The sequence below is a fragment of the Rhipicephalus microplus genome, chromosome 5 (genome assembly GCF_043290135.1).
Source record: "Rhipicephalus microplus isolate Deutch F79 chromosome 5, USDA_Rmic, whole genome shotgun sequence".
Lineage (NCBI taxonomy): Eukaryota > Metazoa > Arthropoda > Arachnida > Ixodida > Ixodidae > Rhipicephalus > Rhipicephalus microplus.
In genome coordinates, this window is record NC_134704.1 from 6,653,396 (window position 1) to 6,667,608 (window position 14,213).

The 14,213-nt window shown below is 46.5% G+C and overlaps 2 protein-coding genes across 10 annotated transcripts in view; one reads left to right on the forward strand and one right to left on the reverse strand.

Moving 5' to 3' along the window:
* Nucleotides 1–10,441, forward strand: part of LOC119175081 (protein DENND6B) — an 80,716-nt gene extending 70,275 nt beyond the window's left edge. For 3 of the 4 annotated variants that reach the window (XM_037426299.2, XM_075894756.1, XM_075894754.1), the window contains 3 exons: nt 117–219; nt 7,006–7,080; nt 10,280–10,441. In XM_037426299.2, coding sequence (XP_037282196.1) covers nt 117–219; nt 7,006–7,080; nt 10,280–10,405 — 304 coding nt within the window. In that variant the 3' untranslated portion in view covers nt 10,406–10,441. The remainder of the gene's footprint in view (nt 1–116; nt 220–7,005; nt 7,081–10,279) is intronic. The other variant, XM_075894755.1, reaches the window with a different exon arrangement.
* A 70-nt stretch (nt 10,442–10,511) lies between these two features.
* nito (RNA-binding protein spenito) lies at nt 10,512–13,707 on the reverse strand. 6 transcript variants are annotated; one of them, XM_037426298.2, is made up of 2 exons: nt 13,529–13,707; nt 10,512–12,470 (listed from the first exon to the last, which is right to left on the reverse strand). In XM_037426298.2, exon 2 carries the CDS (start codon nt 12,409–12,411, stop codon nt 10,582–10,584), a length of 1,830 nt encoding a protein of 609 aa, XP_037282195.1. In that variant the 5' UTR covers nt 12,412–12,470; nt 13,529–13,707; the 3' UTR covers nt 10,512–10,581. The 6 variants fall into 6 exon arrangements, with proteins under 6 accessions (XP_037282195.1, XP_037282192.1, XP_075750867.1 ...); XM_037426295.2 differs by having other exon boundaries at nt 10,512–13,392; nt 13,529–13,706; XM_075894752.1 differs by having other exon boundaries at nt 10,512–13,462; nt 13,529–13,706.
* Between the last annotated feature and the right edge of the window lie 506 nt (nt 13,708–14,213).

The window sequence follows — 14,213 nt, forward strand, 5'->3', positions numbered from 1 at the left end:
GCAAGCTCTGTGCAGCTTTTGCTTAATTTTTTTGTCTCTTGTGATCAAAAACTTCTTTACTAAACTTGTGGCTAAGTGAGGTTTTATTCGCTGCCTTCTGTGAACATTTTTTGCAGGAAGTTTTTCAAGAGCTGCAATTTTATAGGCTGGTACCAGGGGCGCCGGAAAGAAGCATCTCAGAAGCTGCAGGCACTGCATGCTGAGGCCATTTCAGATGCTGTAAGTACTTCATTATCAATGTATGCCTTCACACCATCTGTGAAGCACAAAGGCTGCTACACTAAGAAGTTATGCACTTTGTAAGAAATATTTAGACAGAGAAAGACAACAGGGCAGGCAGGATACTAGCCTCGAAAGGGTTTTTGCTTCTGCAAGATAGGTGTGCACAGGGTATCTTTGCAGGTGAGACGAATGTTTATTGCAGTGCAACTACATGCTTTACTGCCAAACTTTCCTTGCCGTGCATGACTGCAATGCCATATTTACTCGCGTAACAAACACTTGCAACTTGCATAATAAACACACCCCCAACTTCTAAATTTGCATCCCCCCCCCCCACGTAATAAATGCACTCCCTACATTCATCAGCTGCTACAGTCCCGCTAATCGACACCTTGCACCTCCCTGCCCATTAGATCTCTTCTGTTTTTTATTATTAAGCTGACCCCCCTTGGCCAGCTCGGCTCGCTCCCTCTCCCCCTTCCCCCGCTGCTGCGTGCCGTATTGTTTTTCTTTCTATCAGCGTGGCACGTCCGCGGTCTTTATTAATTATGTGTGTGCCACAGTGGGGTTCACAAACGGTAAGAGTGTGTGACATCGCAGCTGATAAGCACACAGAGAGTAAAGGTCACGAAACTGCTCGCGCCAACCGAGGGTTGCTTCCTGCATGTATTAAACAAGGCCCAACTACATGCACGCGATTTTCAAGCGACGACGACAAGATTTGTTGTCATCATGGCTGTCGTGAAGGGCATTCGTGGCCTTAGCGTCGCAGGTTTTTGGAAAACCAGATAAAAATCGCTTATTGCCCAGAAACGATCGTCACTATTTCCGCAATATGATAGCACCCCTAATTCTCGCTTCAGTTGAAATTTACTCTTCATGCTTGTTATCCACTTGTACTTCAAGGAAAGCACTTCTCCTGTGGACAGCAAGGTAGTGGCTGTATTTTGCCGTTAATCTTGTTATTGACGGTTTGTTTTGATGCTTCGGTGGTTGCTTGCTACAATGTCAAATGGTGTCATCGCGGTTGTGCATGCGAGGTTGCCACGAAGTTGGCAAAGTGCGTCGTAGCGCGCACACTGGGTGGTCCGAAGATCACACCAGATAAAACTGTTGCAGGTTAACGATTGTGGGAACAGTAACCGTGAAATGCATTTATGGGTTGCGCAGGTACAGCTTGCCAAAGATGGCGCCATCCAACCACCGAAGACGAATGAAGTGCAACAAAGCTTTTTCCAAGCAGTGTACGCATATGCCAATTGCGAAAGGCTAAGCGACCTAACTTTTTTTGGCATTAACCCATTTTTTGCTCATCCCGAAAATGTTATAAAATTTTCCCTGCGTAATAAACGCACCCCCAAATGTGCTTCGATTTTTTCGAGAAGAAAAGTGCGTTCTAATTATGCAAGTAGATATAGAATCTGAAAGGGTTGACGCTTGGGTAAGTTGGCGGGAATTCATTTCAAAAAGTGTTGAAGGGACACTAAAGAGAAGTATAAAGTCGACGTTGGTTGTTGAAATAGCGGTCCAGAAACCTCGTAGTGTTACTTTTGAGCCAAGGAAGGGCTTATTTAGGAATAAAATCAAGTTTTAATGTCCCGCATCGGGTAAGTGCTTTTCAAATTATCTGCCTCACGAACCGGTTTGACTCACGTCACTGTTGCCATGCACAACGTTGCCCAGCTTTACTGCACGGTCGCCGACACTAGTAGACAGAAGTAAAGCAGATAGAGCCACAGCAACAAAAAAGACCATTGATCGATTTCCTGCCACTGGCTCTGAGATTGCAGACGTGTGTTGGCTCAATTGGGTTCCCTAGATGGCTCGACATGACCACGCGAAAATTGAACTTTTGAACCACTCGTGCCATTCCCGATAGTAACGTGCGGCAGTTCTTTTTTCCATTAATCAAACACAAACAAACAAGCACCATTTTATTGCATTTCTTGATGCACAAAGGGTCTTTATTTATTGCAGCTGGATTGATTACTAGTGATTAATTGTAGACGGTTTGTCTGACGTCATCGGTATCATTTTGAGAATGTCTAACTGCGGTGCACGTATTCTTGTGCATTTATTTTAATTTCTTGGTAGGTAGGGCACCACTGTTAATAATATTGTCGTTTTAGATGTCATACATTGGGCTTTCACTCTGACGTAAATTGTTATTTGGCTTTAGTGTCCTTTCAACTGCCTATAGAACGATTAGGAAAAGGAAGAGTCAGTAGAGGTAAAAAGCGCTGACTAGTATTTTTATTTTGACATGAAGTGCATTCATAGAATTCAAGGGAGTGGGTGCGAGACCAAAAAAGAATGACAAAGGATGGACATGTGTGCCGAGCATTGCTTCATCATTTTGCATGACGTCATCAGTGCACGTGCTAGGCGGCGGTTGGCAAAACAGCCCCGCTAGTGGCTCAGAGTTGTACAGTCGTGCGGTGCATAGGGCAAGTTTTTTTCTTTCTTCTTAAAGCTTAAACTTTATCTTACTGTGACATAAGTCAGAGAAAATCGAGGTTTGTGGTAGACTGTGTGAGCAAATATTTGCCTCGCTGGCTGGCTTGGAGAAGTGAAAACATGTGGAAGCTTCTGCAAGAACAGCGGTATCATCTTCAAAAACGTGCAGTATGCGTTGAAAGGCATCGTCAATAAGGGTTCAATATTACAGGCGGTGAAACTGAGAATATTGTGTGGGCTGGCGGCAGTAACAGGTTGTCGACGGAACTTCACGATTCGAAATTTTAGTCAAAGTAAAAATGCATTTGGTGTGATCATCTGCGAGTGGATGTATCTCAGCGTTTGTGCTGTGTGCAGAAAGAAAAAGTGCATGATCTCTGGGCTGAAAGATACGTCTACACATGAGCTATTAGCATGTTTTAGCACTGCAGAATCTGCATTTATACGCTTCGCCACAGCGAATACGCAAGCCCAATAAAGACCTCATATGTCTTACTGTAAATAACGGGGCTTCCTTGTTTCTTGTAGGCTTCGTACTTTTACAGCTCAATCTTTATGAAGTCACAATGAGCATTACAAGTTTGTGTATCACATATAGTAGAGCAATGTAAGCATGCAAATACATTGTAGGCATCAGATGCTGCAGGGTAACTGCGCAAGAGATTGTGAACATTGTTAAAGGGATACCAACACCTTTATCGGAGGCAAGTTTATTCTGCCATACAAATCTCCTGTATACAAAGACTGCTCTGAGCAAGTGTGATGCTCAGCAAACACCGATTAGATATTTTATTTTGATATTAAAGTAAATTTTCTCGCGACGCTCCTACTGATATAGATATTAACTTGACGTCAGGCTACAGTACTAATCCTGGTGACTTCACGCAGCAGTCTGGCTAGTTGTGATGCTGCACAAAAAATGGGAGCTTGCACATCGCCTTCTTGATCGTCTGCTCACTCACTGTCATCCACCTGTGAAGCGAGCTAGCAGAGTTTCGAGTCTAGAATAGAGTGAGTACAAGATGTACGCTTATCAGAGGGCAAAGGAATTGTACGATTTTGAATTTGTCGTCATGGTGCCAATAGTTTTCTCTGTAAGGTTTTACAACAGCGAAACGGACACAATAGATGCAAGTTCTACCGATTCCCGTCTGATCCAGCGCTGAGACAAGGGTGGGTCAACTTCGTGCGCTGCGGCCAAGGTGGCGACTGCATGCCAATCAAGCGGAGCTTACTCTGTTTGCTGCACTTCACTCCGCACATGTACACGCGCTACGTGCAGTTGCAGACTGGCTTCGGAATATTGACATTGTGGCCCCCTGCCACGAAAGTTGCCACACGTGCAGCACGCAGCAGATGAAGCAGACAATCGAAGAAGTGGCGCGCAGACGAGGATATGTCACGAGAACTTGCACATGCGTATACTATTGCGTGGTGGCGCTGTCCAAACAACGTCGTAAATGACATTTTGGGAGAACTTCAAAATGGATTCCGAATCGACAGGCGGGTAAATAATAACCTGTTTGTTCTTACTCAGTGTATAGAAATATCTAAAATAAAAAACAGGCCCTTATATGTGGATTATCTGGACATTACTGGGGCATATGACAACGTTAATCAGGAAATTTTGTAGGACATATTGAAGGAAGTGGGCATAGGTCACGACTGTATACAGCTTTTGGGAGAAATATACCAAGAAAACACAGTTCACATAAAATGGGAAGGAATAAGTAGCAATGAAAGCGTTAAAATTAACAAGGAGCTGAGACAGGGATGTCCTTTCTCACCCCTGTTGTTCATGCTATACATGGTGAGGATAGCAAAAGTGCTAGTAGGTAGCAACATTGGGTTTATTCTGTCTCGCAAACAGGCTGGCGTGATGGTTGAGCAGAAGCTTCCAGGTCTATTTTATGCAGACGACATTGTCCTAACTGCGCACAGTCACGACGATATACAGCAGCTGGCAGATATATGGGGAAAGGAAGGCGAGGCTCTAGGACTAGGATTTAGCGCAAACAAATGTGGATTGATGGTATTCAATGATCACAAAGACCAGGTGGTCTCAATACAGGGCCAAGAAATACCGAGGGTAAGCGAGTACAAGTACCTCCGAGTATGGGTAAATAAGGGAGATTTGATATATGGAGGTGTAGGAAAAAACGTCAGCAGTAAAGGGAAAGACAAATGCTGCAATAATGAAGCACAGAGCGTTATAGGGATACAATAGGTACGAAATGCTTCGAGATCTGTGGAAAGGCGTAATGGTTCCAGGGCTTACATTTGGGAACTCATTGGTGTGCACGAGGTGAAAGGTGCGATCAGGAAAGGATGTAAGTCAAACCACCATGGGACGTCTCGTGTTGAGAACTCACGGGATGATGACAATTGAGGCTGTAAAGAGGGATATGGGATGAACAGGCTTTGAAGTAGGGGAAGCTCAGAGCAAAATAAGATTTGAAGAGAGGCTTAGGAAAATGAAAAAGAGTAGATGGGCAGGTAAAGTCTTCAGGCATTTGTATAGAATGAGTGTGGACACAAAGTGGAGAAAACGAACTAGGAAGCTCACCAGTAAATATATGGCTACAGGGACAAGCCTACAGGGACAAACATGAAAAGCTGAACACCTCCGCGATAGAAGCAAGTATACAAGAGACGGTTAGAGTATTGGTGGCACAAAAGCAAAGATAAAGGACATAAATAGTAGGAAAATGAGGTCATTCGGCCTGATGAGGTGGAGAGATTAAACACAAATTTATATTTTCTTTGTTATAAGTAGATCGATTTAATCGAAATAGATAAGGCATTAGGCCAACATGAAAGGAAAGTTTTATTTTTTTTTTTTTGCAACATGGTGGCAAAAAAAAAACCCCGTTTGACCGCCCCGTTAAAAAAGGGACGCTCATAGCATCCATCCATCGTGACGTCGGGTACAATATGAACCGAAACTAGCTATTAAAAGCATGCTGTAATTAATATTTCAGGGTGCACTCACGCTTACTGGTATTATTTTTTCCCTCTCATGGACTTGGACTATCATTTTATGCAGAAAAAAAAACCTAAGTGGAAAATTGCACGTCACTATCTCTTCAAGTTATTGGGTTCACACTCCCATAAATTTTTAGCGGATTATGAGGCAAGTTGGCGAGAACTTTGCTTTAATTTTCTTGAGGGTTTGTTACCCTCAGCCTAACGCATGGCAAAAAGTGTTTTCTTGTGCGTTTCTTTTTCACTTTTTTTCATTAATCTCCGATTAGAATTTTGCACGGAGAGTGAGAACCTTATCCGTAGCACTGCAACTCGAAACCATGCTGCCGCCAGTGCTGTACCTTGTTTAAAACTGCAGTGCATATGTCGGGACAAAATTGAGTATGTTTACATCCACGCCATGCAACTATTTCTCAATGCGTTCGTCACCATTAACATGCAGAACGCACACTTTCGAAGAGAAAGAATTTTTAATGGCTGCCATCTACGACGAGCAGATCGCCACATGTTAACCTAGCAGAATCGTGCATTATAGGCAGTGACCCTTCCTTTTAAGAGCTGTGATCTTAGGGAAATTCGCAGAAATGTCTGCCGAATTATGCAAACACATGAAGTGCTATGCAAAAATATTCCGCCAGTAGAACTTTCTTGCCAACCAGCACCCGCTCCAAGAGGGAATGGTGGGTGGGGTGCTCGCAATGACGTCACAATGTTTACGAACAGGCAGAGGTGTATTAGAATATGTTTTTGTAAAAGCAATCCCTTCATAAAAATAATTCATTTTCTTCCTACCACCTTTATGCAGCATCCCTAGATGTATTAGGCTAATACGACAGTCAGCTTTGTGGAACTGGTGACTGGTAAAACATATTCTCTCCAAGAGGGGCAGGTTTCTAAAGAAACTAAAAATTCACGGATAGAGTTGTATAACAATTCATTCTTGAGAGGTACTACTAAGTAGTTGCAAGAGGAGCTATCTAAGTTTGGACACGAGCATTGTTTTGCATTTGGTTTTTTTTTTTTTTGTACCTTCGACAACGGTATAGTGCTTATATGCAGCTGCCACCATTAGAAAGAGCAAAGGCATCTTGTCAAGCCGCACAAAGACCATGGAGGGTGTGGAAATATTATTGGGTTGGTTGGATTGTGTAGGCTACACCAGTGATAATGCCGCTGCTAGTTGCATCATTTCATTTAATTTTCCTGCTCTGCCAACTAAAGAGCAGCGACATTTGTTGACTATTAACAATCATCTCTACTAAAACACGTGTTTTAAAGCATGGTTCATTGCTGTGCTTGCACCATTCAATGGCTTGTACCTCACTAGCTATTCCTCCACAGGATTTGCTTCTCTGGGCAAGAGACAAGGAGGAAGTGGAAGTTGTTGATCTGGTTTTGAGGCTAAAAGATAAACTGGTGAGCAATTTGATCTCATTTCTGTCCTCGCTGTTGTTCGGACAGCCGATTCTAAGGATACCTTTATTTGAACATTGAACTCATCATTTGAAATTTTGTTGCTGGTCCTTTTAGGTGAGCACTGAATAAGCTGTTTACGAAAAACTGCAATTTCGGTCCGGTAGGGAAAGACACAACCCAAGTAGCACCTCTTCAACCATTCTTGATTGATTTATATGTGGGGTTTAACGTCCCGAAACCACCCTATCATTATGTGATACGCCGTAGTGGAGGGCTCCGAAAATTTTGACCACCTGGAATTCTTCAATGTGCACCCAAATCTGAGCACACCGGCCCACAGCATTTTTGCCTCCATCGGAAATGCTGCCAAGATTCGATCCCAGAACCTGCGGGTCAGCAGCCGAGTACCTTAGCCACTAGACCACCGCGGCGGGGCATCCAATTATGCTTGCTTTTAGTATTAGGCTATTATAGAAGTCGCCGAGCAAATGTGCATTGTTAAAAATGGCATGTTTGATATCCCATTTCCCTGGCCATGTTTTCCTTCATCAAGCTTCCATTAAATCAAGTGTTGGTAATGCTGTTTCCTCCACGTGTTTCCCTTACTCCCATATCTTTGTCAGCTGCGTCTCTTGAAAGGGGCAGTGTAATTACATTTCTGCAAACTTTGGACATGCTTGGATTGACTTGCTAACATGAAAATGGTCCACGCTATCTTCTCTGCTGTTCAGATTTCCCCAGGATAATGTTGCAGTGTCCGAGGCGAGTGCTTAGAGGTGTTGTGATGCACTCTTATCAAGGCTGCGCATGGCAGCTGATGGGAGACACTAGAGAATTGGTATTTGCACATAGCTTACGACGCTGCTCTTCTGCTTCAAACTGAACATTGCGAGAGAAACAAGGGCTTGATGTAGATTGACCAAGTGCACTCTGAGAACTCTTTTATCAAAGTTTTTAAATTTCACACCAAAATCTCTACATGTGACATAACGAATTTCAAAGTACATTTTTCGTACTTTTGGTGACATTGGCTTCTGAAACTTGATATGCTAGGTCTACACACCCACAGATGACAATCATTTTCATCAATTAGAAGCCACTCAAAGGACAGCTTCAAAATCTTCAAGGTGGTGTGCACCTGCGTTTTTTTTTTTTTTCGCTTACCAAACATCATGTCACTGCAAGAGTGGTGTTGGCTTTACTAATACACAAAAAATCATTTTGCTCTTAAGTGTCTCCTTAACATGTTAAGCATGTAATGCCCGTTTATCAGACTACATCTGTTGACCAGCAACAATTAAGCTATGCTGTTGCAGCTTGCGGAAAGCCAAACCCTCTTTATAATGCATCACTTGTTGGGTAGGATACTAGGAGGCCTAAGTGCAAGGCTCTAAACAGTGCACCTTATCCTTACCAGAGGTACCAATTCCTTACAGACCACTTTAGAACCCTGTGCAGCACTGACAAGAGGTATATCATTCTGGAACTGTAGCTATCCAAATGGGAGAGAGTTCACGCAATAGTACTGACACGACCACTTTTGCAGCACTGTGGTATCTGTTCTGCTGCTATCGCAAGTACCACTGCACAGTAGCATCACAATAGGCCCATGAAAACCAAGTTGTAAGAAAATCACGACTGGTTCCTGGAATGGAGCTTTATGGGAGCTCAGGCACACAAACATTGCATTTTTCTTGAAGCTATTGAAGCACCTACAATGACTGGAGATGTTGATTGTGCAACTATTATTTTTTAAATATTTTTATAGCATTTAGTCATAGCCTTGATTTTAGTGAAAAGCGGGGCCACAAAGCGTGTCATTGAGAGCACATAAGTGTGTACACAAAGGCATGTGTGGTTATTCGCCCAATTAATATCTGCCGCAAGGCACTTGATTTTGTGCTGTTGTGCGTGTATCATGGCCGTTGATATATGTGTTGTTTGGTAAAGTTCCGTGTCAGCACTACTTTGATGCTTGGCCAGCAGTTTCCGTGTGCAGTATTGCACTTTAATAATTGGAAATCAATTATATGGCACCCCACAGGGTGGCAAAAAGGTGTTGGTCCTGGGTTCAAACACCAGATGAAAACGTAATGTTTCAACAACTAAGAAGCGTTCACTGTTATTGAGAAATTCATATGAATTTCCTTGTAGTCATCCTTACCCTTTTTAGCATTTTCAATGCTGTTCCAAAATGACAGCATGGCTGGTGCTGCGCAAGAATAAAAAAGGCAACTGAAGCAACCTTAAGCAGTGTTTTTTTTTTTTTTTTCGTTTCTCAAAGCTTGGGCAGCTTATTTTCGTGTCCAGTTCATCCAGTAATGACAGGAACAACTTTCATACAACCAACTTGCCTTAGACATGACCAAGGTACTGCAAAATTGTGCAACTGCTTATGTCATTAACTGGCAAGGCCAGTGCCCATGGAATCATGAATCCAACTTTGGTTGTGAAATTGTCGATTGAGTGCATTATTATTGAATAGTTGCTTGAGCATTGCAGAAACAATGTTGTGCTTGTTTTGTATCATGATATGCTTAGCTAAAAAAAAAATTAAGCTTTTTTTAGGGGCACTCTACATATTGTTAGCACAGCTTGCTCCGCCAATCTTTAAGGACTTTTGCCATGCTTGCCGTCTACTTCCAGACAGCCAACATGGCACGCACAGCCGAGCCAAAACGGAACTTTTGGACTAGCCACATACCTCCTCTCCCCCCCCCAAGAGTTTCTTTATGGATCGAACTCAAATGCACAAGTAGCATTTTATTGTCTCGTAATGCACTGAAATGTTCGTTCTTTCATGGCTCATTTCGAGTACTTCTGAATAATTGTACTAGGGTCCTACTGCATAATCGGGCTTGTTCCAGGATGTCCCACCGATGCTGAAAATAACGCACCACATTCACCTCAATTATCGAACAGTATCTGCCCATAATATTCACATTTCAGATATTCTCAATTATTTTTTCACTCTGATATTGGTGAAAATTTGCTTGTTCACATGTACACTCCTCTTTTGATGAGAATTGCACAAAGAGCCAGATTCTGCTTGAGCACTAGAGCTACGCCAATTGATAAAATGGAAGTGAAAGTGAATTTTGCAAACCATGCCAGTGGCACTACGTACGAATGGTGCATGCAAGATCTGTGTATTTAAAATATATACAAGCCCCTGTAGCTGCTTTCTTTCATGCAACAGGTGTCCGGCGAGAAGGGAAGTCTACCCGTGACGCCACAAACCATGGCCAAGCTTCGGCAGCACGTACAAGCCATTGTATCTGGACTTCCTGAAGACTTGCAGCAAGTGCTTGCGTCAAGCCGGTGACGCTGCTCTTGTAAATAAAGACCACGTCACTACTTATATGCTTCACTACTGTTGCACGGCACCACACTCTGCGGGGCCAAGTGCAGGGGCACAGAGAACACAACACTTTCACCACAAATGGCCGAGTTTATTTTATATGCTTAGCAGAGAAAAATGGGGGAGGGGTGAGAAGGGGCCTACTTGTCCGGGTTCGGTGCAGCAACCACCAAGATGTGGTCCTCATCCAAGCCCTTTATGTTTGGACAAGCCCTGTGCAGCACCTTGAGGGCAAAGTCACACGGAGGAAAAGCGTACACAATGCCCTTGGGTACGGTAATGACACCAGCCGCATTCTTCTGCTTGAGGTAGCTGACCAGGTTCTGGAGCACCGGGTGACTGGCCTCTTGGCTTTCACGACCCAGGGCCACCAGGATGGAGCACAGGCCCTGCGATAACCGCCGGTCCACCTCGGCCAGTTTGCCAGCATCCAGCCGCAGCCGTTGTGTGATTCGCAGCGTCTGGTCGCTGCCCAGCATGGTGATGGCTGGCTCGGCAGTGCAGAGCACCATGCGTGCCGGAAAGGCATTGCTCTTGAGCACCAGCAGGCCCTGCCACACTGTGCGCCCACATGCCAGTTCCTGCAATGTAGTGGCACTCTGAGCTGTGCCGTTCTCGCGCTTTACTGATGACGCAGAGGAGGGGCTTGGTGGGCTTCGGGGCCGCCAGCTCCCTGGAGGTGGAGGCACAGACACGTACGATGCCTCCCAGCGCCGGTCATCATACCTACCCGGCCAATTGGGGTCTGCATAGTCTGCTGGTGCGCGGAACGGCTCCGCCGCACCGGGGTAGGCCGCATATGCTGTTGGGTCCGGGTGGGCAAAGTCCACCCGTAGCCTCTTGTCGGCTCCTCCAAGGGGCGCACCACGCATCTGCTGACAGGCGGACGTTGCCGCGTCTATGCTGTCGAACTGGATGTAGGCATGAGAGTCCCCCTTTACGTACTCAATCTTGCGGATAAGGCCAAATCGGTCAAACTCTCGCTCCAGCACCGACATAGAGGTCCAGGAGCCCAGACCGCCCACCCAAATGCGTGTCGACGGCGTGGCTTTGCCGTAGCCAATCTTGCACTGGAACTTGCCGATATACTGGCCCGACATCTCCACCTTGGCGCGGTGGGCCATGTCGAGGTTGACGAATTTTATGAACGCATACGCGTTGCCCTGCCCTGGCGGCGGCCGCTTTATGTCGATGTCCTCGACAACCCCGTAGCGTGAAAAGATGCGACGCAGGTCGGGCTCCGTGATGGGCACCTCGAGGTTGCCCACGAACAGCGTGCGCGTCGCCTTGTCGTCGTCCTCTGGGGGCACGTGGTGCAGGTAGTTTGGGAACTTCTCCTTTTTGGTCTCGTCCCGCCGGAAGCGGGGCGGAAAAGGCCGCTCGATGGGGCGCATGTCGAGCGGCGGTTGCACGGGCGGCGGCGGCGGAGGCGGCGGCAATGGAGGCGGCGGCGGCTGCAACCGGTGGTGCTCCAGCCGCATGCGGCGAGGCACCGGAGGCGACAGATGGTGGTAGTCGGGCTGCGGGCTCTGGCTGCGCTGCCGGTGCCGGGGCAAGGGTTCCAGCTGGAGGGGCCGGTCGCAGACGGGCATGCGATTCTTGGTGTGCAGCGCAGACTTGGCGTCCTCGTACGTCGCGAAGTGCAGGTAGGCGACGCGCTCGCCGCCCTCCTGAGATACCTTGATCGTGACGTTGCCGTAGCGCCGGAAAGCGGTGGCCAGCTCGTCGCGAACCTCGGTGTCGCTGTACTTGTTGCTGAAGTTCGTGGCCAGCAGCACCTTATATTGCATGCTGCGCCGGTAGTCGTCGTAGGGAGGCACCCGGTCGGCCGACGAGTCGCGCACTCTGCGCCGATGCTCGGTGGGCGACTTGCGCCGGTCGCGTCGGTCTTGGTTGCCTCGAGGGCTGTCGTCGTAGCGCGCCATGGACCGCTTGCTGCCTCTGCTGGGTGAGCTTTCTTGCGTTTTCATCCCTCACGCACACACACCACGGCCGCTGCGATCACTTCACTCCGCGTCTCAGCAGGACACTGCACAAAATCAACACACAACAAGACACCGCCATCTTGGTTGACCGACTCAACAATGGCGGCGGCACCCAAACTCCAATGACCAAGCGGCCGAGTACACCGGGCCCTAGGACACGAAGCACTGTTAGTACTGCAGCACATTCCAAGTAACGTGCACATGCCAGGAAGCGACCTTAAGGGCGTAGGCCTAGCAGTACAGTTGAAACGCGACGACCACCACTGCTTTGAACGAACGTGGCTGTAGGACACGCGAACACCAATTACATCTGGGTAACAATTAATGCTGCTTCCGCTGCCACGCAGTGCGTCATCTGTCGCGCAAGCACTTCAGGCGCGCGCACACAATGTCGGAAGCGGCCTCTAATTTTTCCCACGGCACGTTTTTCCGAGAATACACGCGCGAGCACGCGCACACACACACACACACAAACAATCTAACGAGAACAAACAGCAGTGCCCACTGAACGCACTCGGAACAAGTGTAAAAAGCAGCTCACTTAACAAAGTAGAAACAAAACAGCACGATACACACTACCACTGCGCTTCCTGATGGTCGTCGAGTCGTCGATATGCCGGATGCGAAACCTGCAGGACGCAAACGATGAAACGCAGCCTTCTGTTTGTATGCGCCCCAAACCGTATTCCTGATGCGGCGATCTAACAATCTGTTGGCCGACAATGGCTAGGCTTAATTGCGCCAAACCTGCAAGAGAGACGTCGGGACAACGTTGGAGGTCAGAATGGCGGCAGCACAGTGTCGGGGAGCAAACGCATTTCCCTGACGGTGTACCGAAATTTCCCTAGATGCTGATGCTCCCAATTCTGCGGCGTCGGCCTCAACAGTATCGCTTGTAGAGCAGGGACAGAGGTCACAGCATGTACGTGCCTTATGACGGCTAGCAGAGGTATTCCGCACACATTTCTGCACACACGAATGATGCATGGGTTGAGCGTCGCCGTGCCGTACAACCAAGCCGGCGAAACCACCGCGACTGCACATGCAAACAGAAGCAGAAACGAAGTTAACGAACCCATAGAGTTTCTTACAATACAAATACCTAGAGGAATGTGTGGCGCCACCATCTATACAACTTTCTTAAAGGGCGATGTTGGAGGGCTGAGAAGAAGTCCTTCCTCCATGGCTGGGAATGATGGTATATATAGAGTCAACGCCTTCTTTATTATGATGCCCGAGGAATGGCTCGTGTTTCCAGCGGAGTCACAGAACACCTATACGAACACCCACCGGAGTCGTCCTGTCTTCAGTTTTGAGCAAGCGCCGCGCAGTGGCGCTCAAGACTGACACTATTGCCAAGGAAAGGATATATGATAATACTCGGGGTAGTTCTTTACTGTTTGAGGCCAGGACGGGAGTATTGTGAAACAAGAGATATCGGGCCAAATACGAAGGGGTAGACACGGTATGCAGTACATGTGGAGAGGAGAAAGAAACTGCCAAACACTTGATAATGTTCTGTAAAGGGCTTCACCCTATAGTTCAGGATGATGGCGTAGAGTTTTTCAAAGCACTGGGGTTTAGGGACAGGGAGGGCAAAATAGACCTTAAGCGGGTAGATTTAACTAGAAGAAGGTTATTTGATTGGTGGCTAAAGCCAAGGCACGAGTGAAAATTAAACCATTCACTGCAAATTACCAGTTCTATACTTCACTATTTAAAGAAAAAAAAGATAAAACTAATTGTTGGTTTACTAAGTGTCATGGCTAGGTAGCGTTAGCCACCGC